Source organism: Lepisma saccharinum, chromosome 19 (genome assembly GCF_977018435.1).
Source record: "Lepisma saccharinum chromosome 19, izLepSacc3.1, whole genome shotgun sequence".
Taxonomy (NCBI): Eukaryota; Metazoa; Arthropoda; class Insecta; order Zygentoma; family Lepismatidae; genus Lepisma; species Lepisma saccharinum.
Window position 1 is genome coordinate 9,396,145 of NC_139247.1, and position 24,227 is coordinate 9,420,371.

Below are 24,227 nucleotides of genomic sequence, written 5' to 3' on the forward strand. Positions count from 1 at the left end.
GAACTGATGACTAGGAAAAGGCCTGGCAGCTATACAGATCAAGATTATGAGTACTACAAAGAAATATTAATAAAATCAGATGCTCTATACCAGAACAATGATCCTACACAAAAAAGAGTCAAGTCTAGCAGTGGAGCAAAATACAACAATTTAATCAAGCCCATATGGTCACAGATCAAGACTGGCAGTGGAATCAAACAATACAACACCCTGCCTAAAGAATTTGTGTGGGTTGATGATGTCAGGAAACTTGTGGATAGGTTGCTGGTAATAGCTGGGGAGGAAAATGCTGGCAACCACAATTTTTACAATGAAAAAGTTGGAATTATGGACATGATAAGCACAAAATTGTCTAATTTTATAGTGAATGACCCTAAGGGGATTGGATATCTCATAAAAATTATTAATACTCTACCACCTAAATTTTGGAATATCTCTGAGGGTCGGGGCCTGGTTAATGACATTATAAACAAGCTGCCATTTGAACTACATATTCCAGGCTATCAGTATTGTGGTCCAGGCACAAAATTGGATCATAGATTAAACAGAGGTGATCCTGGTGTAAATCCCCTAGATGCTGCTTGTAGAGACCATGACATAGCATACAACACACATTCTGATCTTGACAAGAGACATGTTGCAGACAAGAAATTAGAAGAGGCTGCATTTGGCAGATTTGTAAGCAAAGATGCTTCTTTGAGTGAGAGAATATCAGCATTGGGAACCACCATAGCTATGAGCACCAAACAAAAACTGGGGTGGGGGCTGTGAATATGTATATAATAAACCTACAATGAAGGCCAAGGGTGTTATGTATCAAATACCTTATGCAGGTCTCAAATCTCTTAAAACTATTGACAGTCTCTTGACCAAAAAGCAGCACAAGAAAAAAAGCTCTTGTCTTGCAAAGGGACATGGTATGAAATTGTTGCTTAGTACCCCCCAATTAAAAAAATTACAGCAATCAAGAAAAAAATCACATACAGGGGGTTTCATATTTACTATCCCGGCCATCTTAGCAGCTCTTGGGGCAGTTGGGAGCTTGGCTGGGGGATCAGCTGCCATAGCAAAAACAGTAATAGATGCCAAGAAGAATAGGGCAGAATTAGATGAGCAGAGGCGCCATAACCTCGCCATGGAGAAAAAAGGCAAAGGTGTTAAGAGAGCCATGAATAAGTTTAAAAAAACAAGAGCCGCTTACAAACCAAGATATTGAAGCTTTAATCAAGCCACTGGGCATCAAAAATTTTAGAGGTGTGTACATGTCTGATTCTTTGCCAGAGCAACCACTCAACAAAGAGTGTGGCATTGTTAATTTGGATAAGTACAAAAATCAGGGCACTCACTGGATCTGTTATCTTAAATATTTAAACAATGAGGCATTTGTGTTTGATTCATTTGGAGGTGTTCCACCTGAAAATTTAGTAAAATATCTAAATTCAGCTAATCTTTATTACAATAATGCCCGTGTTCAAAACTTCAAAGATGTTAATTGCGGACATTTGTGTTTATCTGTTCTTAGATATATGTCTCAAATAAATAAACCATCAATTGAAAATTTTCAAAAAGCCTTGTGGTATCTGAAACATCATGGGGGTATTCCATCTCACCAGCCAAAATTCAATATTGAAACTCAAATTGCATGATGACATAGTGTATCCCAAAACAATAGCTCTCAGAGCATTTTACGGCATGTACCTAATCCCTAATATTACACACCACAACAACACAATCGCAGTTGGGGATCAAAAAATTGTCATCACTCCAGGGCAATATAATCTGTCCACTCTAAATGCTCAATTACCCAGAGGTGTAGTGTTAAGTCAAAATTCTGTCACTCACAGAGTAGAGATTGTATCTGCAACAGAAACAGTGGATCTGGGTACTATAGGAGAGCTGTTAGGCTTTGAGAACAACACAAAACTTGAACCGGCCATCAAACACACTGCTATGAATATACCTAAATTCTTAGCCATAGAGACTCTGAATATTCACTGTAATGTGGCCGAGGGTATGATCACAAAATCAAATGGCATAGGCACTCACAAACAAACCGGCATCATTGCAACATTCAAACCTAATTCTGAATTTATGGAGCCAATCATCTACAATCCATCCCCAACATTATATTTTCCTGTGTGCCATAATAGAATAGATTATATTGAATTGATGGTCACTAATGAAAAAGAAGAATTAGTTGATTTTGCTGGAGCCACAACAACTGCTATCATAGAGATTAACATTTAAATAAAAATACATACAATGGAAAATATTGAGAGTTATGAGCTATAATCATTCCCCCCAAACAGGAGGACATTTGCAAATTTAAATCAACCCAACACAGAGATTGAGGTTGATCTTGATGTAGGGGACGGCTTTATACACCCCCACAGAGCAGATCTATACATCAAGTTTGATGTTGTAAAGCTCGATGGTACAGATTACCCGGCAAATGCAAATATAAGATTGGTGGACAATTTTGTGCCGCATCTGTTCTCTGAAATTGAGATCAGAAAACATGGCGTTGTTATAAACAGAATAGATTATCCCGGCATTACCTCCACAGCTTTGGCCACTCTAAAATTATCCAAGACCGAAGCTTCTTACTACAAAATAGGGGGATTTGAGGCTGGTGATAAGATATTATCCAAGAACCATACAGTGCTGTTCCCCATGCGCCTGTTGCCGGGATTCTTCTCGGATTACAAAGAAATTATGTGGAAGGGTGGGTTAAGAATTACATTTAGAAGAGCTGCAAATGATAATAATGCTTTGATGAGGTACAGCACATTAAACTCTACGGGAGAAGCTCTGCCTAATACCCTACCTGATGCAGGCAAATGCATTATTCAGACTATGGAGTTAAGAATCCCTGTTGTTGAATATGAGGCCAGTTATGCTCTTAAATACAAAGCTGATATCCTAAAAAATCCACAGATTCCTCTGCAATTTTACACATATCAATGCGTACAGAAGCCCGCATCTGGTACTTATTATGAATTTGATGCTACAAATTCATTCTCCAGTATACAATATGACATGCCGGATTTTGTGGTGGTACTGTTTCAGACTGGAAGACACAATAACCAGGAAAAAAATTCGAGTAGATTTGATAACTGCAACATCAAGAACATATATCTTAAAAATGGCAGAAATGAGGTATTTCCCAGAGAAAATTACAATTTAGACATTTCCAAGGATGATTTCCTCAAATTATATGAGGCATTTACAGCTTTCAAAAGGGTCACTACTGGCAATACTGACATGTATTACACACCAGATGAATTCAAGGCACGGAGACCCATGTTTGTAATCAACACTTCAAAAAGAAAACAAGTTGTGGTGAATGAAAGGACAAACATTAAAATTATCTGTGAATTCCATGAGGCTTTACCCGATGACACCATATGTAGTGTTATTCTCATAGGTGAAAAATCATATGTTTATGATGTAAGAAATGAGAGGGTCACAGAGCAATTCTAGAAGAATTATATTATCTTAATACTAGATATGCAAATTGAGCCTGGTGCCCAATTGAACTTAAACCAGAAATAAATATGTGTGTGTGTGTATGTGTGTGTGTGTGTATATGTATGTGTATGTGTATGTCTGAATATGTGTATGTGTATGTGTGGGTGGCCTAGTTTTAAGTATGGCTACAAGAGGGGCATATTTTTAACAAATTTATGGACAACAATCTCACAGAAGTGCCTTTTGTAAGTATAAACAAATCAATCTGAGGGGGTTCATACTTTCCGAGGGGCATTTTTACAAAAATCTTTAATTAGGCAGAGTTCCACACTTAAGCAAAAAGCTCATGTAGGCATGTTGAGCCTGTTTTAAGTGTAAGCAAATCTGCTGGAGGGGGGTTCATACTTTCGTGGGTTTATAATATCATAAATACCACTACTCACATAAAACTAGCACATTTCTTTATCTCATTATTTTTCAACAGAAATACATTGTAATGTAAGTTTCAGATGACGCAGAATATAGAATGTGCAATTGTGAAGAACACGGTAGCTATTGGCGCCTTGTTGCTGCAGTCGTTGTGAAGATGCAGTACATGAGTACAGGCTACGAATTTCCATGGTGTTAGTTGAGCAATTGGATGATGTAAAGCTGAAGCAAGTACCTATATTTCCCTCAGGATAGCGCCACGCGCCATACACCAAATGAGTCCTTGGCGTTGATCCAAAGTTTATTTTTCTGGGCCAGATAATTTCCGGAAACATGTGGCCACCGGCATATTCTGTTTAACACCCAAAATCTGATTTCTTCGCCCTCTGCCAATCGACGAATTGAAGGAGAACACTACAATCGAAATTATTTCTATTGACAACGGTGTAATTGAATGAATGGCCAGTAACATGGTACGTCGTGCCCAGATGAGCCAACAGGAGTGGGAGGATATTTCTAGCATGTAATGTAAAGAATATTTAACTCCCACGTGTATGATACATCTCGGAAATAATACCTTTGCCTCTATTGTTACATTCCTTCAACGCCTTAACTCCAGTTTATAAATTCAAAACAACTCTTTTTATTTTTGTAGACTGAAAAGTAGGTGAAATAAAACCCACATTTGAAATGTGTGGAAAAAATTATTTACTTTTAAACATATTTGTACAAAAGAAAACGAGTTTGTCTATGTAGAGATGCATGAATTATGTACACATGAGATGATAATAAATAATAGGGCAAAATATCTTCTTCCGCTGCGTTATGCATATTCTTCACCAGTACTTTCTTCGATGATTTTAATGGAAAGTGTCATGAAGTTTGCATATCTTAGGTGGATTATCTGAAAAAATAAAGAAATGTAAAAAATAACTACTGTATTAAATAAATATATTTTCTCTCTCTCTCTCTCTCTCTCTCTCTCTCAATGTGTGTGTGCGTGTGTTGGTGTGTGTCTGTGTCTGTGTGTGTGAGTGTGTGTGTAATAGTAATAGACACAATCTCTGCATGTAAAGAACGAGCAATATTTAGCCTGTTACTAAATATGTTCTTTGGTAAATGCTTGCTGTGCATATTCTGCAGTACAGAGCTTGTAAAGTTGAAGGTGAAATACAAATATAAATATACACTCCGTAACGGGACAAAGTGGAACACTATAGTGTTATGAACGTGTTTTTTTCCCGAGACGTGTTTGATAATATATTCATTTTTAAAACTTCTTCATTCGAGCTTGATAAATAACATCCTAAAATGTGCTCTTCTTGAACAAGAACCACAGCAATCGTATTAAAACACGTAACATATGAATGATACTTTGACTTTTTCTAATGGTGAATTTTAGTTTCGCAGTTGCTACATATTGTACATAAAATTGACAAACTATTGCACGTAGCGTAGTAAATTAAATTGATTTTTCCGTAGAACAAGTGAAGAAAAATAAATATGAAAAAATGTGATAATAATTAACGATGTAAACATTAGCTACAAGACGATCGTAGAGGTATACAAAATCTAATAAACATCACTGTAAAGCTACTTACTATGATTGGAAGCTGCAATAATATATCAAAATTTATTAATTGTTTTTGTTGTTCTATTTTTCCTTTTGACTTTCTTATGGACTGCCATGACTATCAGATTGATGCAATGGAAGATGATCCTGACTCGAGGGTTACCCTGAACCGTAGATTTTCAAACTCCAAAACTTGTGCAACGTTTGTGCAAACGGCCATTAGAAAGCCACTAAAAGTAATCGTTTTAAAAGAAACTACTAATTAGTTCCAAACACTGACTGAATACCTGTTGCGAAAACTGATGGTAAGGCACCTGTAGGAAGACCAAGGCGAAGATAACAATATTAAGGAAAATCTGGAGAAAATTGGAGAAGATGCTAAATTGTAGATTGATCTTGCGCAGAAAAAGGAGAGATGGAAAAGTTATATTGATGCGCAAACAAACATAGGATTTTGCATTGCAAGAAAGTTAGTTAAGATTTTTAATTTAATGAAATATAATTAAATCTCATGCTAAAATTGGTTAACAGTGGTTCACAGCATTGCAATAATAATACAATGTAGCCGGCTCCCATGTTGCGACATGGTTAGCACATCGCGCTATGACGCCAGGGGTCCCGGTTTCAAATCCAAGCCTGAGCATGAATGTTTGTGAGTGTCCATTCATAAATTCCATATCATCACTCATTCCCATCTTTGCAAATTAACCAAAAGTGGCATAAAATTCGAATTAAAGTAAAGCAAATGAATATATCAATCATAAAATCTAACTTTTTAAGGTAAATATAATCTGTTCCGATTACGTAGCCTATTAGATTATTACAACGACATACTTAAGTTATAGAGTAAAGAAACGTTATGCATACATAAACATTCCTTACTGAAATGGGACATGGAATAGCTTGTAGCTTTTCTAACTCGACTGCAAAGAAAGAGACACGAAAATCCATAACATCTGATGTTTGTTACCTGGGGAAAATTTTGTTTGTTTTCGGCGGAAAGACCAACTAGACTACATGAGTAGATGGAGTACAAAGTGTGAAAGGACACTGAGGTAAAGTAATATTACATAGTTTCAGTGTGTATGGAATATATGGTAGTGCACAAACTACGATAGTATATTAAGACACGAGAAATTAAGCATATGTAGTTCATGACTTAAGCTAAAATTTTCAATCTGGTTGTTACATATTGAGTGCCCATGGGGCAATGATATGATATCTGTAGCAAGTTTAGAAATGTTATACTGAATTTCATGCAGCTACTAGATATATTAGAGAGCTGATCTAATATTTTGTTTGCGTAAAATCGGTCAAACCATTCTCGAAAGCCAGAAGACAGCGGCGATGAGATTGGATACTCTGAACATGCTTTGCAGGTCTCGGCTGTCAAAGGACTGTTGCATCACATGCATTTGAAGATGGTTTGGGAAAATGGAATTTTCCTACGTTTCTGATATTTCAAATTTACCTAATCTCAATTTACCTTAACAAAAATTTTGAAAGTGCACTTGAGACGGTTCATGTACAGAGGAGAAATTTGTTTATATAATTCTAGAAGAAATGTGTAAATTATTGACAGTGCACAATTATGGCATCTTTGTACAGGTTAACTATTAAGGCGAACAAAATTCTGTTCGTGAATGCCTGCAACTTGTATAAACAAATCTGTCTCACGAGCATCGTTGTATACGACAAAAGCCAAATGCCAGAGAGACAATAAAAACGTGTTGCTTTCTTTTATACGTTTTTAATCCAAGGGTAGATAAATATTTCATCTGTTCATATTACGTGTCACTATTATATTCTAGAAGCAAGAAACATTTTTTTCTAAAATGCAATGTCCATGTCCTCTTTGTCGACAAAACTGGTGGTTGCACAACCTTGTTCGTGTGACCGATTCAAATACTGTATGTATATTTTGAATTAATCAATTTCATGCTATAAAGAACCTTCTGAATTGAATCTAATCTAATCACATATTTCTGTAACTCAGACTTTCGTATTAACGATAAAAAATGAATTTACATATCATACCTGTGTTACTTGTCTCTGAAGGAACTTTGTGTTTTGTAATAATATCCTCTATACGGATGGTTGTCAGCCACAGGGTACTCGTACTCGTAAGAATTCCTCGACCACTCGTCATGATGGTCATGCGGGTAGTAGATGGGCTTTGCGTGTTCCTCCTTGTGGCTGACCAGAGACTTGAGACCAACGACGATTGAGATGACTAAAGAGATTGAAGACGCTATCAGAGCTTTGAAGCCAATCAATGCTATGGTACCCAACATAATTGGAATGAGAACTGCCAACTTCATCTTCAGTCCAAGCAATATTGGTAGGATCAGTTTCTTAAGTTTTCCACGACCTAAAAAGGAAATATTGGAATTAACAATATATTCCACACGTATACTGCACAACATTTCAATTTATGGTAACCCTCACTTGTACACAGTCTCGGCGATTGGGTTCCAAAATGGTGGGGCAAGGTGCCAAAGCTGGGTGGGGGCAAAACAATACATTTCCCTTTGTAGATATGGTTTAGCATGGTGAGTTAGCAAAACTAGTGAAAAATGAGGTGGTAACTGCCCCCTCGCCCCCACTAATCGCCGCTACTGTTTGTACATAAGAGAAATACTATATGATTTAGAAAAATCATACTGGATATTTTAATACAAGTTCGAGTCCGCTTGGGTTCAGTCTATGGGTTCTCGGCCTATTGAACCGGTGGCAACCCACCATCGTGAGGAAATTGGGGAGCTACGAGTGAGTATCGTTACCCGGTCTCAAATTTCTCCTGTAACAGCTGAAGGTTCGATATGCTGGTCACACTTCACACCCCATTACCGGTAGAAGATCTCCACACCTCTAGGTAGGATTGTGGGAGGGAGACTAGCAGTCGAGAGATCGTCCTATGCCCTTCAAGGGCTGTCGAGCAACTGCTTATTTTATTTATTTATATTTTGAATTCAAATTCTGTGTACTTTGCATGTAGAATATTAATATTGGCAGATTCTTTGAATGTTTAATTTTGGAAATACGGACATCCATTACCAGTCCTAATGGCAAATATGAGTAATTTTTATATTTTTACCAACGGCCATATTGTAAAAGAGGCAAGAATACATGTAACAGTTGGGCTGAAAAGTTCGTAGGCTGACTCATAGATGGCGTTACTAGAATTAAATCCATGTGATTTTTACTTAGTACTAACCTTCAAAAGATACGTGTATAAATTTCACAGCTGCCGGATAATTAGTTCGTGAGATATAGCATTGTGAGTGAAGCAGCTTTTGTTATTGTGAAAAAATGGATAAAAAAGAATTTCGTGTGTTAATAAAGCATTGCTTTTTGGCGAAAAAAAATACTGTTGAAGCCAAGGCTTGGCTTGATAAACATTATTCGGACTCTGCACCAGGAAAATCAACCGTTGAGAAGTGGTTTGCTAAATTTAAACGAGGCGAAATGAGCATCGAAGACGATTCACGCAGTGGACGCCCCAAAGAGGCTGTTACCGACGAAAACATCAAAAAAGTCCACAAAATAATTTTAAATGATCGTAAAGTGAAGTTGATCGAGATAGCTGAGACTTTAAAAATATCAAAGGAACGTGTTGGACATATTGTGCATGAATATTTGAACATGCGAAAGCTGTGTGCAAAATGGGTGCCGCGCGTGCTCACAATCGATCAAAAGCAACAACGTTTTGATGATTCGGAGCAATGTTTAGCGATATTCAACCGTAATGAACACGAATTTTTCCGTCGATATATTACAATGGATGAAACATGGCTCCATAACTACACTCCAGAGTCCAATCGACAGTCAGCCGAGTGGACTGCACGTGATGAACCGAATCCAAAGCGTGGAAAGACGCAACAGTCGGCTGGCAAGGTTATGGCATCAGTATTCTGGGATGCGCATGGTATTATATTCATCGATTACCTCAAAAAGGGCCGGACCATCAACAGCGATTATTACATAGCGTTGTTGGAGCGTTTAAAGGATGAAATCACGAAAAAACGGCCCCATTTGAAGAAGAAAAAAGTGCTGTTTCATCAAGGCAATGCACCGTGTCACAAATCAATGAAAACGATGGCAAAATTATATGAATTAGACTACGAATTGCTTCCCCATCCACCATATTCACCAGATCTGGCCCCCAGTGACTTTTTCCTGTTTGCAGACCTTAAAAGAATGCTCGCTGGAAAGAAATTTAGCACTGATGAAGAGGTAATCGCCGAAACTGAGGCCTATTTTGAGGCTAAAGAGAAATCGTACTATAAAAATGGCATCGAAAAATTGTATGACCGCTATAATCGTTGTATCGCCCTCAAAGGCAACTATATTGAATAATAAAATCGAATTTTGTCAAAAAAATCTTTTTTACTATGTTAGCCTACGAACTTTTCAGCCCAACTGTTATGTGACTTGGGAAAAAAAACTGTCTGGATTAATGTTTCTCACATTCATTTGTGTATTGATTCATGAACCTTAAGCTGTGTTATTACTGATTTTCTTTACATTCTTAACTTTCTCTTTTTCTCTTACTTATTGACCCATATGCCGGACCCTGCGGCCGAGTGGTTAGCACATCGCGTGTGAGGCTAAGGGTCCCGGGTTTGAATCCCGCTCGGGCTTGGTTGTTTGTGAATGTCCATTCATCAATTTCATCATTTCGTCACTCATTCCCATCTCCACAAATTAGCCAAGATGCACAAAACGCGAAGTAAAATAAACTAAATCAGTCAATTAATCAATTATTGACCCGTATATCTATTTTATTAACATGGCACTGAAGCCAAATCTTTACTAAGAAAACAAGGAGTCACATCTGACTCAACCAGTCTTAATTTCAGAGATACAAAATTATTTATAGTAGTGAGTAATTTAAAATTTTCTGTTAAAAATGTAATTGATTGATTTTTTTCTCTTTTCCCCGTTGAGTGAGTGTGCGTTATCATGATAATAAATAATGAAATCTATCACGGGCATTTTTGAATATCCAAATGATTGTTAGTTTTTTTGTTCATGCAAGAATAATGCAAAAGTAGCGAAGTAGGGAGTAGCTCACTTCAGTAGCTCAGCGAACTAGTTTTTGGTAAATGTGCCTGTAGCTGTAGCTAATCTACATTTTTGAAAGAGAAGCCGTAGCTGTAGCGAAGCTACTTTTAACATGTGGCGTTCTGACCACTGGATATGTAATTTGTCCGCTGATGCATTTCATCAGACCACTATTCATCCTCATAGTTGCGAGTAATCGAAGGGTTCCAAAAGCCAAATAAGTAACAGAAGCGGCTTAAGAGCTGGGCAACTGCTCTTACTGCTGCATAACATAATAAGCATATTTCAATATTATGTAGCTAGGAGATTACTTTCACTTTGATGTTATGTAGGTATTTAATAATAAATACATATACAATAGACGGTATTCTTTAAAAGTAACGCTTAAGTATTTTAAAAAGAAGGCTATTACGTATGTTTCCTCGTTAATACCATAAATATATAACATGCTCACGTTTTCTTTATTGAGGGGTGTTGGAAAGCCGAGAGAACCGAGGGTGGAAAATTAGGGGGGTGGCAGGCAGGCACATATCTAGAAATATTTGTATGGGGGTTCGAACCAAGTGTCTCAGAAATAATAATAATAGTCCGGGTTTGATTCCTGGAGTGGATGATCTATAGTCCAAATTTTTCAGGCTTTGTACCCACATAAAGTGGCTCTTGGAATCTCCCAGCCGCAAATCAATGGGTACCTAGGGAAAACCCTGGGAGGTAAAGACGACCGGAGCATGATGCCGATCACATCATCTCCAAAATATCCGAGATCGAGAATGTGTGGGGCCTTGCCAACACATCATCTAAATGTTCCTTCATGGCAGGGTGACAAATTTATCTTCACCTTAAGGAAATAAGATATATGTTTAAATTACAATAATCGAATTACAAGTAAATTTGATATTATTTAAAATATGTAATTTAATCAATATTGTAGCTATTTTTATTATTACATGAATATATATTAATACGGTATAGATATCCAATATCTAGTTTGCGTGTAGTTAAAATCGCCAAAACTTGCATACAAGCAAGTGTGCTGGCAATGAAATTAATGTCAAATAGGTAAGAACTGAAAATTTATTGAATAATGATAAATGATGTTAGACAGTGGACGAAAAGTAAAGTTCCTGTTTAATATATTATGCACATTTTATAAGTAGTAATGTGCATAAATCTTCTTTGGTACTGTCCTTCAAAGCCTTATCATCCCATTATACTCCATGCTTTCCAATAAGAGGAAATGAATAACCCTTGATTATACAACAAATGATAAACATAAAAAAAACGTTTTCATTATTTAATTATAGAGTTTGGTAAGTCTTCCCTGGGATTCCGCACCCCCTAATTACGTCCTTGGTGACAAGGTATAAATTTGGGAGGTGTGCAATAATCAGGGTTTTTAGAAGTCCATGAATTTTTAATAAATTAAATTCCCGTCCAGGAGAGAAAATAAGGAAGCGTAAATGAATTCCGGACCGTAAGGAACCTTTTTATAAAATTCATCCGGTTCCTCGCCCAAATTGAAATAAGCAGCTTATAAATACGGTCCAGGAACATTTTTTTCGGATTGAAATACATGAATTGGACCGAATTTAAATGGTGCCCTGCAGCGGAACCTAATAGACCGCATTAGAATTTGTGGATTTCCGGACCTTTATCAACCCTGAAATAAATTCCGTTTGCTTTGGGAAACAAAATTCATCCTGAGCGGCCCCGGTGAACTAACCGATACAGCAGTTGGAAAGTGTTCTGATTACGTAGTCTGCCTTTGCCGCAACTCTGTCACGAGTAACAGTTGAGCGACCTGCAAGCGACCCAGTGACTCGCGGGAAACTCGCTCCGTGTCGACGGCCTTGACAGCGGGTTGCATAATTCAGTGGACGCGGAAGAGATACAGAAATTCCAAGTCCACTCCAAGGCCACAGCCCACAGCCTGAGCGACTGCTCCAACAAGTCAATGACCCTCACAACATTCTCTCCAATCTGCTTCCATGAAATCTTAAATGTGGGGAACTGGTTGTTCATATGGATTCCCTTTCCAATTATTTTAAAGAGGGAAGAATAAATTTTAATAATTTAACTCTCGAGCTTCGTGAATATCACATATCGAGCTTCATATTAGCATTGTGTTAATTTCAAATATATCCAAGTGCAAAATAAATGTTTAAAATACGGGACTCCGTTCGGTTTGACTTTTTTTTTTGTCATTTTTCGTCGCTTTCCTACCCTTTTTGGCTAATCGTGAACTATGAAGTTGAGTGAGGATATGGAGAAATTTTGAAGCATCATTCACAAAGATAACCCATGCCCAGTACAGGTCGGGATTCGAATCCTGGACCCCTGTTGTCGTAGTGCGCTGTGCACTTTCTTTTCAAGTTTACATCTTATAGTTTTACAAATGTGGTCTTCCACGTAGCCAAGTGGTGCGCTACGAAGCCAGGGGACACGGGTTCGAATCCCAGCTAGGACATGGATGATTTGTGTTTGTCCTTAACGAAAAAAACGAAAATACAATGAAAATTGATACATGTGAAAGTTGAAGCGAAGGTGAATGACGGGTGTATACAACCGCATATGTGTATTTATTTTTAATAATAAATAAAGTGGTTAGTGCTTTGGGTTTTGGTTCGAGCGGTCCTGGAGTCGATTCCCGATGGGAGGTCACAAACTTTCGGCGTTGATCCAGCGATATGAGGACTATTTGGAAGCCACATGTAGCGGGCTCCGGTCACAAAAGCCAGAAAAAGAGCGGCAATGGGACCACCCAATGAAAAAGCCGCTCTGGCAGACCCTGGCCCTTCGAGCCCTGTTGTGCCAAGGAGTTAGTTTAGTTTAAAAAATACAAACCCTTTTCACAAGAAATATTAGTTTCATTCTGTAGGTGATTTAAAACTAATTTCTCACATGATTGATTTTTATTTAGTTTTTATTTGTAAAATTTCTTCTTATTTAACGAATCGTTTTTGTAAAAGTATAAAATTTATAATCAGGCATATCCTGAAACGTAAAACCCGGAAAACGAAGCCACAAGGGTATGCTTATAATATAAATAACTAACTCTCTGGCACTACTAAACCGTAAGGTTTTGTCCCAGTAACATTGGACTTACCTGCCCCTATACTGGACAAGAACAATCCACTTTCAGCTACCCTTAAATTCCCTACATGTCCACCTTAATACTGTCACTCCACATTTTCATTTTTGTAATATAACAATTAAAATTACAAAATTCGTCGACCTTAAACAAAAATACAAAGCCTTTTAATTATTTTAAATTATAATTTACATCTTAATGTTTAAATGGCAATATTTATCCATTCCTTGCCTACATATTGTTTAATTATAGCGTTTTGAAATAAAGGTTTTCCTAAACTAAAATTACTCAAGTAAGAATAAAGCTGAGAACTACCATTATCTTGTTTTTGTATAAAGTGAGTGAAAAGATGATTTGATTTTGCCTCCAAGTAACGTAGAAAGTGGCATCATTAATTTCAAGTTCTTGTAAATCACCAGGACGCGCGAGATCCCAAACTTCCTGTACCTGGAAAGCGAAAATTAATCCCTGTCATTTTCTGGAAATAATTTCCTAATTTTCTTGACCTGGAACAGTTGCGAAATTCGAAAATTCGTTGGAAATTGCACTCTTGACTGCAAATGAGCAATCATTTCAGTGAAACATAGTTTGTAAAATTCGTGATTTTCATGCATATATACTATATTGAAGAATTTCTTTTTGGACGAAACAATGTGTTGTTAATGAAAATAATACCCCGTCAAAACCACTTCGGCTTTTTCTTTGGACACGCAACTACACTAAGTTTCTTTCTTTGACATTTTACGTGACATTTAAAAATATATCCTGTAACATTTTTTTATCGGCATGGCAGAGTTACGCGTAAGACTATAATGTATTTTCTTCCATTTAACAATTAACATAGATGTTGCCTTACAACTGTTTACTAATATAATAACAAAAGGAGGGGAACAATAAAGTAAAAGAAAGCAAAAAGATTACAGTTGGTAAACATGCTCACCACTCACACATATAAATTGAAAGGTAATATGCTTCATATTACACATACACACATACTCAACCTTAAATACGCCGTACACATGCACACATACAAGTGCAGGCAACTGACTGATTGATTGATTTGGTTCATTATACTTCGCATTTCTACCACTTTTGGCTAATCGCAAAGATGAGGATGAGTGATGAAATTAAGAAATTGATGAAGGGACACTCACAAAGAACACCCATATCAAGGCTGGGATTTGAACCAGATGCACCTGGCGTCGTAGCACACTGTGTGAACCACTCCGCAAGGAAGGTCGGCTAAGTGGAAGCAAATACACAACGTTAAGCTTACACATAGTCCAAAACGATAAACATAGAAGATAAATTCATCTTAAATATGATTAATTGGAAATATTTAATTGTTTTTGTACCCATGCCTTACTTACTTACGTCATTATCGCGCCTTCTACTTAGTTTCGGAAGTCAAATCTCATTTTTACTTTGTAATGGATTTAATTTTAACAGGTTTTTGAGATAGATAGTGTTTCTAACAACAAAAATGAAATTTGTTACAGTTATTCTCAAGAAGGGGGCGAACTGGAATTAAACAATTAAAAGGAAAGTATGTAACAATATATTTTTCGTACGTGTTAAATTTCGCAAAATTTTCGTTTAGTAGTATCTTAGATAGTCTATTGATTATTTGATCTGCTGTTTTAAGTCAACTTTATGCACGGAATGTTATTTGTGACTGTACCTGCAATTTAAAGTGGGATCCGAACCTCCACCGGGTAACGAACCCGTGACTCCTTGATTTCAAGGCGCCATCGGGGAGGTCCTTAGATAGTTGATTATGTGCCATTGACTATTACGTGTATGAACGGATGGATAGGAAGATGAGATATTATTCTACTATGGATTTGTCCCCCCTTTTTTGTAACTATTTGATAGGGTTGTAAAAGGTCTAGGAATTTTAAATAAATTCAATTCCGGTCCAGCAGAGAAAATAAGCCAGCGTAAATGGGTTCTGGACCGCAAGCACCTTTTTATCTGTAAAGTATTTCAATTCGGTCCAGGAAGCATTTTTTCCGGATCAATTAAAGTAGAGTCTAGGAACCTATTTTCCAAATGAAATTTAATATGGTCCAGGAACCTTTTCATCCAGATCAATTTAAATCCAGTCCAAGTGATGAAATGAAATGTGATTTGATTGATTGATTTGGTGTTTTAAGTCCACTTTATGCACAGCAAGGCTAATCGGGACTGGACCTACAGTTTAAAGTGGGATCCGAACCACTTGTGCCTCTACCGGGTATCGAACCCGGGAGTCCTTGATTACAAGGCGACGACGAATGAAATGAAACAATAGGCAACTTGGATCGAAATTAAATTGTGTGAGAAAATATGTTCCGTTCATGCCAACTATGCTATCTACAAAGGGAAAGAAAAGCACTCCTTGACCTTCAAGATTTGACACCTTCGAACTCGGCACTCTAGGTGTCGTAGCGCGGTGTGCTAATCACGGTATGCGACTTAGATCGCCTTAAGACAATAAGAGGAATATAAATTATACATAAAATGTAGACTCGGAGATAGAAATGTTCATCTTCACATAGCCCACCACCGGCTGTAGCCTTTTCGTTATGAGGTCCAGGGTTCGATACCCTGCCTAGGCATGGGTGTCTTTGTGATTGTCCCTTCATCAATTTCATCATATCATCACTCATCCTCGTCACTTTGATTAGCCAAAAGGGGCAGAAAGGGAATGCAAAATAAACGAATTCAGTCAATCAAATTTTCCACCACGCAAAAATTTTCAAGTTACTAGTTTCTCCACTGATCCTCTGTAGATAAAGTGAACCAAGCAGTCAATCGTTTTTTGACTCGACCGAGCACTTGTATTGTATACATGCCGTTACATAGAGTTTCTATGTAAATGTTTACACCTAGCACCACATTTAGAGATTGTGTGTGGCTTGTTAGTGACTCAACGATAGGTCAACAAGCGTGTTATTCGGTTTAACCACTGTTGGGCCTGAAGTGGCATATTATGATACAGAATGTAGCGTATGACCAAGAAATGTCCCAAAGACCAGGGGCGGCTGAGGACCGGGCGACGCTGACCTCGGGGGCGCCAAACAATAGCTTCCTCCTCGAGTAACCCTAAACCTTATCTCTGATTACGTAAACGTGGCTATTTGCATTAAAAAGAGTTGGATTTGTGTAGACAAAAATAAATTTAAGTTAATGCTGCATAACATGATAAGGATGTTGCAATTTAAGGTCAGATATTGCTGTTGCTTTGATGTCATTATGTAGGTATTAAGTAAACACATAAGTACAATAAACATGTTCTTTAACAGTAACATTTAAATATTTCTTTTTTTAAAAAGGCTATTATTTTTATCATTACAATCATAAATACAGCGTGTCCCGCTTATACGTATAATAATAGAAAAATTCATAACTTCTAAACAAACTGTCAGAATGATGTGATTGTTGTTTCATTTTAAAGAATGACTCAGAATTTTTTTTCCGCAACACATTCAGTGGTAGTTGCGCATGCGCAGTAGCCAGAATGTCTTGAAAACTGATATTATCAGTTTTTCAGTAGCCATTCGTCATTTGGTCGCCACAAGAAAAGGTGTATTGTGTTTTAACGTTGTCTGAAGTGAAGTCTGTGACACTTGTGCAGACGATTTCGTGCACGTTATGGTTTGGGTGCTAAAGAAGTAGTTCCATCGTACATTTCAATATAGAAATGGGAAAAACAGTTACGCGAAACCGGTTCATTTCTCAAATCTCGTTAGAGACTTCCTGGACGAGCATTTCAATGGAAAATGGATAGGAAGAGGTTCGAATTTTATTGAATGGCCCCCACGGTCACCAGACCTCACTGTGTGTGATTTTTTGTTGTGGGGGTGTGTTAAGGACAAAGTTTACTGCACACCGGTTAGAGATTTGCCAGACTTGCGTGAAAGAATTGTGGTGGCAGTAAGCAACATTACCCCGCACATGCTTCAAAACGTGTGGCTTGAGGCTGACAACCGATTTGACATTTGCCGTGCCACTAAAGGTTCACATGTGGAAGTGCGCTAGTTATCTTGATTTGTGAAAAAAAAAATTCTGAGTTGTTCCATGTTTGTACAAAGTTTGGACAAAAAATATTGGTAAATAAATAAGTTGTGATTTTTTCTTTTATTAAACGTATAAGCGGGACACGCTGTATATAACATGATCATTTTTTTTTATTGGAGGAATATGCAGGACAAGGATTCAATGTTGGGGAGTAGAGTCGAAAATAACCTCGCCCCGGTAAAAAAAAAAAAATTATCTTGGGCCGCCTTGTCATAGGCAATCCTAAAGCAACTCACAAATGCTCCACTTCAATGACCCCGTATGGCGAGCTCTTACATGTCGCTTTATATTTTAAAAACTCAATAATCATCGCATTATAATGAATGCAACATATATTAACAATCGGAACAATTATGTATTCTAGCTATACACTACGTTATACTTTAAATATCGTTACTTAAGGAAGTTTGCAAAGATAGTTGCAAATGGCGTTCCTTTCACTGAAATGGGCATCGCCATAATTTTTTGATGTGGAGGCAATGCTGCTGACATAGAGTTACACAGTAAAATAATAGCAATACTAGAATTACAAATATTATTATGAATTAATAATAATTATAATAATCCGTGGCTCGACAGCTCTGGATAGGCCTAGGCCGATCTCCCGACTGCGAGTCTCTCTCCCACAATCCTACCTACAGGTGTGGAGATCTTCAGCAGGTAATTAGGTGACGTGGGGTCAGCACGTCGAACCCTCAGCCGTTGAAGGAGATCTCCCAGGCCGGGTTGCGCTACTTACTAGTAGCTCTCAAATTTCCTCACGATGGTGGGTTGCCACCAGTCCTATACACAGGCCGAGAACCTAGAGACTGAACCCAAATGAATGAATATCCAGTACTAGTGTTTTTATATTAAATGAATAGTTCTAATATTTGTTATCAACTTTAGCCCACGTTGTTCAAGAAAAATCTTTGAAAGTTGAGCGGACATTTTAGTTGGAAATTACATTGTCTGGGATATCTTACAAAAATATCTGTGGTTTGGAAATTTTCAAGCTCATGGGACCTTTAATTCTTTGGATTAATAGGTAAATAATGAAAATATGTAGTTCTGGCATAATTCCGTTATCGACTTTAAAATTTTTAAGCATTCTTGCAATTTTAACCGAACGATGATAATTTAAATGGGGTCGATCTTTCCCTTCGCAAAAACCATGGCAAACAGTTGCTGTTAAATATAAAAATGGCCTATCAGAATTATAATGATTGACTACATACATAGTAAAAATATATATGCAGTGTGTATATATATTACAGGAGTCCTTGTCCGTTGCCGTGCGGTCTAAGGTACTGTGCTTTGGACTCCGCCTGGGTTTAATCTCTTAGTTCTTGGGGAGCTACGAGTGAGTAGTGTAACCCGGTCTATAAAGGTTGGGGATTCGACGTGCTGACCCCACGTCACCCGATTACCGGTTGAAGATCTCCACACATCTAGGTAGGATTGTTGAAGGGCGACTGGCAGTCGGGAGATAGGCCAAGCCCCTTCCAGGCCTGTCGAGCCACCGGTTATTATTATATATATTACAAGACACTTGCCGGCAATTTGAATTTACTTTCATAATTTGTGCGTGGGTGGATCTGTTTCCTGATGCTTCATTCCAAAGACTGTACACTTCCAATAAAAGTTCAAAAATACTGGTTAATACATTTTTGTGCAATTGTTATGCATTACTGATTACTGCTGTCTTTAATGAGACGAGTACGTAAGTTTGAAAGAGAGAGAGAGAGAGAGGGAGAGAGAGAGAGTACACGAATGCATACGTTTTTTGAAAATCATAAATAAATTGTTTCAAACTCAGATGAAACTGCTTATCTCAAAACTTTCTGCACAGAAGGATTCGAAACATATGTGTTTAGCAGGATTCCTGGCAGCGTCAAAGAATACATTCTTTCATCGAAGCGAGCTATGACGCCAAGGATTCCGACCTCTGCATGGGTGTTCTTTGTGAGTGTCCCTTCATTAGTTTCATCAAATCATCACCCATCCCCATCGTTGCGATTAGCCAATAGTGGTAGAAAACCGACGCTAAGTAAAAAAACTCGAATCAAATACATCTATTTCTTTTTAAAAAATATTAGCACTCCCACCAATAATTTCCTCAAATTTGAAACTCTGCTCTTCCTCTGCCTAACATGATGCAGTTTTGTTTGCAATTATGTTTTCTGTGAAGCACTGTATTCTCATTCAAATTAAAATATAAAATAAAATTATATTATGTAAACTGTGTAATTTTCATATCCTGGCTCCTCTTGCAGGCAGTACCGTCGACATATCCTTGCATGCTTACCTTTCGGGATCCGGAAAATCACCAGCATGATTTCATAAGGGATTATCATATTTTATGTATAAATAATAATAATAACCTATGGCTCGACAGCTCTTGAAAGGGTCTGGGCCTATCTCCCTCCCACAATCCTACCTAGAGGTGTGGAGTTCTTCAACCGGTAATGGGGTGACGTGGGGTTAGCACGTCGTATCCCCAGCCGTTGTAGCAGATTTCCGAGACCGGGCTACGCTACTCATTCGTAGCTCCCATATTTCCTCACGATGGTGGGTTACCACCGGCCCTATACACAGGCCGATTTTGATTTTTGATTTGATTTAGTTTATTTTACTTCGCGTTTTGTGCCTCTTGACTAATTTGCGAAGATGGGGATGAGTGATGAAATGATGAAATTGATGAATGGACATTCACAAACAACCAAGCCCGACCGGGATTCGAACCCGGGACCCTTGGCGTCGCAGCGCGATGTGCTAACCACTCGGCCACAGGGTCGGGCTATACACAGGCCGAGAACACAAAGACTGAAACCTGGCGGACTCAAACCCATGACCCCATGACGTCCCGCAGTCGGAGTCCAAAGCACAACACCCTAGACCGCAGAGGAGGACTTTATGTATAAGTACGAGATATTAATTAATATAATAAGTAAAGAAATGAAAGCATTTAACTCTAAAACAAAACATTAAGTAACTTACCTTGTCCTTCACCGTCAGCTAGAAAATCTAATCCGATGTCTACAGTCTTTTCGCCTATGACTTTTCCTATTAGGCTCGAGACAAAATCCTCCCCTGGAATCTTAAATCTTATGGAATGCGTTTTGAGATACTTTTCAATCCTCTCTGCCAGGGCCTCGTTCAAGTCGCTCTCCCCCTTGGAGGACGCCGGGGGGATCACCTCCTCCGGAAGGGAGCTTGTCTTCTGGATGCTGAAGACGTTGAGGATGGGGACGGACTTCTTCATCGCCCACTTGTCGAGCAGGGAGATGAGTTTCACTTGGGAACACTCGAAACTGTTCACTGAGTCACATTCTTCGTAAATTCTTTCCAAGGGGTCTTGAAACTTGGATTGTTCCCTCTCTTCTACCTTTGCTTCCTCTTCGTCATTCTTCTTTTCTGCCGCTTCATCCCTTTCCTTCTCGTCTTCTTCGCTCGCATTCGTGGTTTCGTCGACAGCATCATCTTCGTCCGGCAATGTAGTCATTTCTGGTTCTTCGTCCGGCATCACGGTGGCATCCTCTATGGGCAACGCACCCGCAAGTCCACACAGCACCAACGCGGTACCAAAGAACCACAAGCACCTCATGATGACGTCGAACACAAACAAAACCGAGAGCCCGTCGGTGGCCTCGAGAGGAGATCGGAGGCTAATGAGCGGGAACTCGCAGAAGATGAGCCTTTTATGGAGGGGAGGGATTCGTACATGCAAAAGGAGGTTAAACCTCTTGGTCCCGCCTTTTCTCGGAGATGTTGCAGGAAGCGAAGTGTTACCGTTTATTCAAGTGCGGAAAACGAAAGTGAACCAGCCGAAACAAAGAAGCAAACAGGTTCTTGTTCTTATAAACCCACAACCGGCGGGTTCTTGTAAAGAGAATGTGTCGGTGGAATCCATGGAATGTTGCCGATTTGTGTTGAGGATTCTACGTAAGTGAGTGCGTGTCTTGACACAGAATACTGCATCACGTCTTTCTTGACCTGAAAATAAAGTTGTCCGTGTCTTATTCCACTGGCTTTGTGCTTGAAAATATAAAGGAATAAACTGTACTAATCAAAAACATAAATGGAGTGTAAGGGGTGGCCGTCACGAAGACACACAAATGTCAATCCTCCTTCAACGTAGCCTGGACTGCATTTTGCAGACTCGCGAGGCTCTGGCGTCTGGATCCACAGCCAGTATAATCTTCTGTGGGTCACATGTTGTGTCGTCCCTATATGTTTGTGACTGTCCATTCATTAATTTCATCTTATCACCATTCATCATCATCATCTTCGCAGTTAGTCAAAACCTTCAGAATATCGAATGAAATTAAATAAAATCATTGAAATCAAACTAAGAAACGCGAATCAAAATCAATTCTAAACATAGTAGCATGTGTCATTTTCTTATGACAGAGTTCTTAACTTCAATGTAATGAAAACACATTTTATATTACTTATTACAAATTAACAACTTCGAGTTTTATTGGGTCGAGAATCAATAACTTCATAGGACAGGCAATGTGCCACGAATGCAAGACCAAAGAAGAGCTTGATGGATTCTTCTCTTTTGTTTTAAGTCCACTCTATGCACAGATAGGCTAATCGAGACTGGTACGACATTTTAAAATGTTATCCGAAACACCATGTGGCTCAACCATGTATCGATCTCGAGACCCCTTGATTACAAGGCAACCGAGTTACCTCCACGCTATCGGGAGGGTTCCTTTTGGAAAACTTGATATTATAGGAAGATCAAAATAGGCGATTTTGAAAAGAAAAAAGTACCGTGTTTAAGCTATATCACCATAATGGTATATCATAAAGGCCATACAAATCGTGATTTGCATATCAATCGTGATCGAGATCTCATCATCTCCGCTCTGATTTTCGTATTCAGTGCTTGTTGTAGGAGTTCAGTATTGTACTAAAATGATTATATCAATACCTCTCGTTTATTCTTCTTTCTCGAGTTATTTACAAACCTATTATCACCCATAAGTGTGTATATACACTTTAAATTATACTCAATATTACTTTACCCGCAGGGTATATTGTATAATTGTATAATTAGTACAACCTAAAGTAAACTTGATAAATGATAAAAACGGTGATTTTTTTTTGCAGATCCAGCGATATTTTAAATAGATGGAAGAACAACTTTAATGAACTCTTAAATGTTCATTTAGGAGATAGATCATAAGTAAATGAACACACAGCAGAACCTTTAGTTCCAGAACCTAACTTGACTGAAGTTAAAAATGCTATAAAAAGGTTAAAAAAATAACAAAACACCTGGCATTGATTTAATACCAGCCGAGTTAATTAAATATGATGGAAATTCGTTAATATGTCAAATTCATAAATTAATTTGTTTAATATGGAATAAAGAACAAATCCCTCAACAGTGGAAAGAATCCATAATTGTGTGTTTAAAAAAGGTGATAAAAATGAACTGCAATAATTACAGTGGAATTTCTCTACTCTCGACAACATATAAAATATTATCTAACATTCTTTTAACAAGACTAACTCCATATGCTAATGAAATTATAGGTGATTGTCAATGTGGATTTAAACGTAACAGATCAACTACATATCAATTTTTTCTCATCAGACAGACACTTGAGAAAAAGTGGGAATATAATTAAAGTATCGATCAGGTATTCATTGATTTCAAAAAAGTATATGATACAGTCAAAAGAGATAAATTATATAATATATTAGTAGAGTTTGGAATACCTAGGAAGCTTGTTAGTATGATAAAAATATGCACTAGCGAAACAGAAAGCAAAATTTGTGTGGGTATTAATGTGTCTGACAAATTTACAATTCATGATGGGTTAAAACAAGGATATGCATTATCTCCATTGCTCTTTAATTTTGCCTTAGAATATGCTGTTAGGAAGGTAAACGAAACTAACGAAGGACTAAAATTAAACGGTGAGACTCAGGTGTTAGCATATGCAGATGATGTAGACTTATTAGGGGATGATATAAATAAAATTAAGAATAATGCTAAAATATTTTTCAAAGCAGCTAAAGAAATGGGTTTGGAAGTTAGCAAAGAGAAAACTAAATATATGCTTACAGGCTGAAATCAATTGTTAGGTAATAATCAAAATCTAATTATTGATAACAACACGTTTGAACCAGTTCCCAAATTCAAGTACTTAGGAGTAATACTAACAAATGAAAATGATATTAAAGAGAAAATAAAAAGCAGGCTTAATTCAGGAAATGCATGTTACTTCTCTCTTCATAAACGTTTGTCTTCTGGTTTAATATCTAAGAAACTAAAAGTTAAAATATACAAGATAGTAATTTTGCCTGTATTATTGTATGGATGCGAAACTTGGTCCCTTACATTCGAGGAGGAAGGGAGAGTATTTGAAAATAAGATCCTTAGGCAAATATTTGGACCTAAAAGGGATGAGGAGACAGGTGAGTGGAGAAGGTTACATAATTTTGAAGTACATAAGTTGTATTCATGTCCAGATATTATAAGATTGATTAACAAGAAGACTTAGGTGGGCAGGTCATGTGGCACGAATGGGA

General features: G+C 37.7%; 1 protein-coding gene across 1 annotated transcript; it reads right to left on the reverse strand.

The window, feature by feature from the left end:
- Positions 1 to 4,605: 4,605 nt before the first annotated feature.
- LOC146003069 (uncharacterized) lies at positions 4,606 to 21,329 on the reverse strand. The gene is made up of 3 exons (XM_083141237.1): positions 20,673 to 21,329; positions 7,511 to 7,844; positions 4,606 to 4,804 (listed from the first exon to the last, which is right to left on the reverse strand). The coding sequence occupies exons 1-2, from the start codon at positions 21,277 to 21,279 to the stop codon at positions 7,516 to 7,518; spliced, it is 936 nt and encodes a 311-aa protein (XP_082997363.1). The 5' UTR covers positions 21,280 to 21,329; the 3' UTR covers positions 4,606 to 4,804; positions 7,511 to 7,515.
- Positions 21,330 to 24,227: the final 2,898 nt, after the last annotated feature.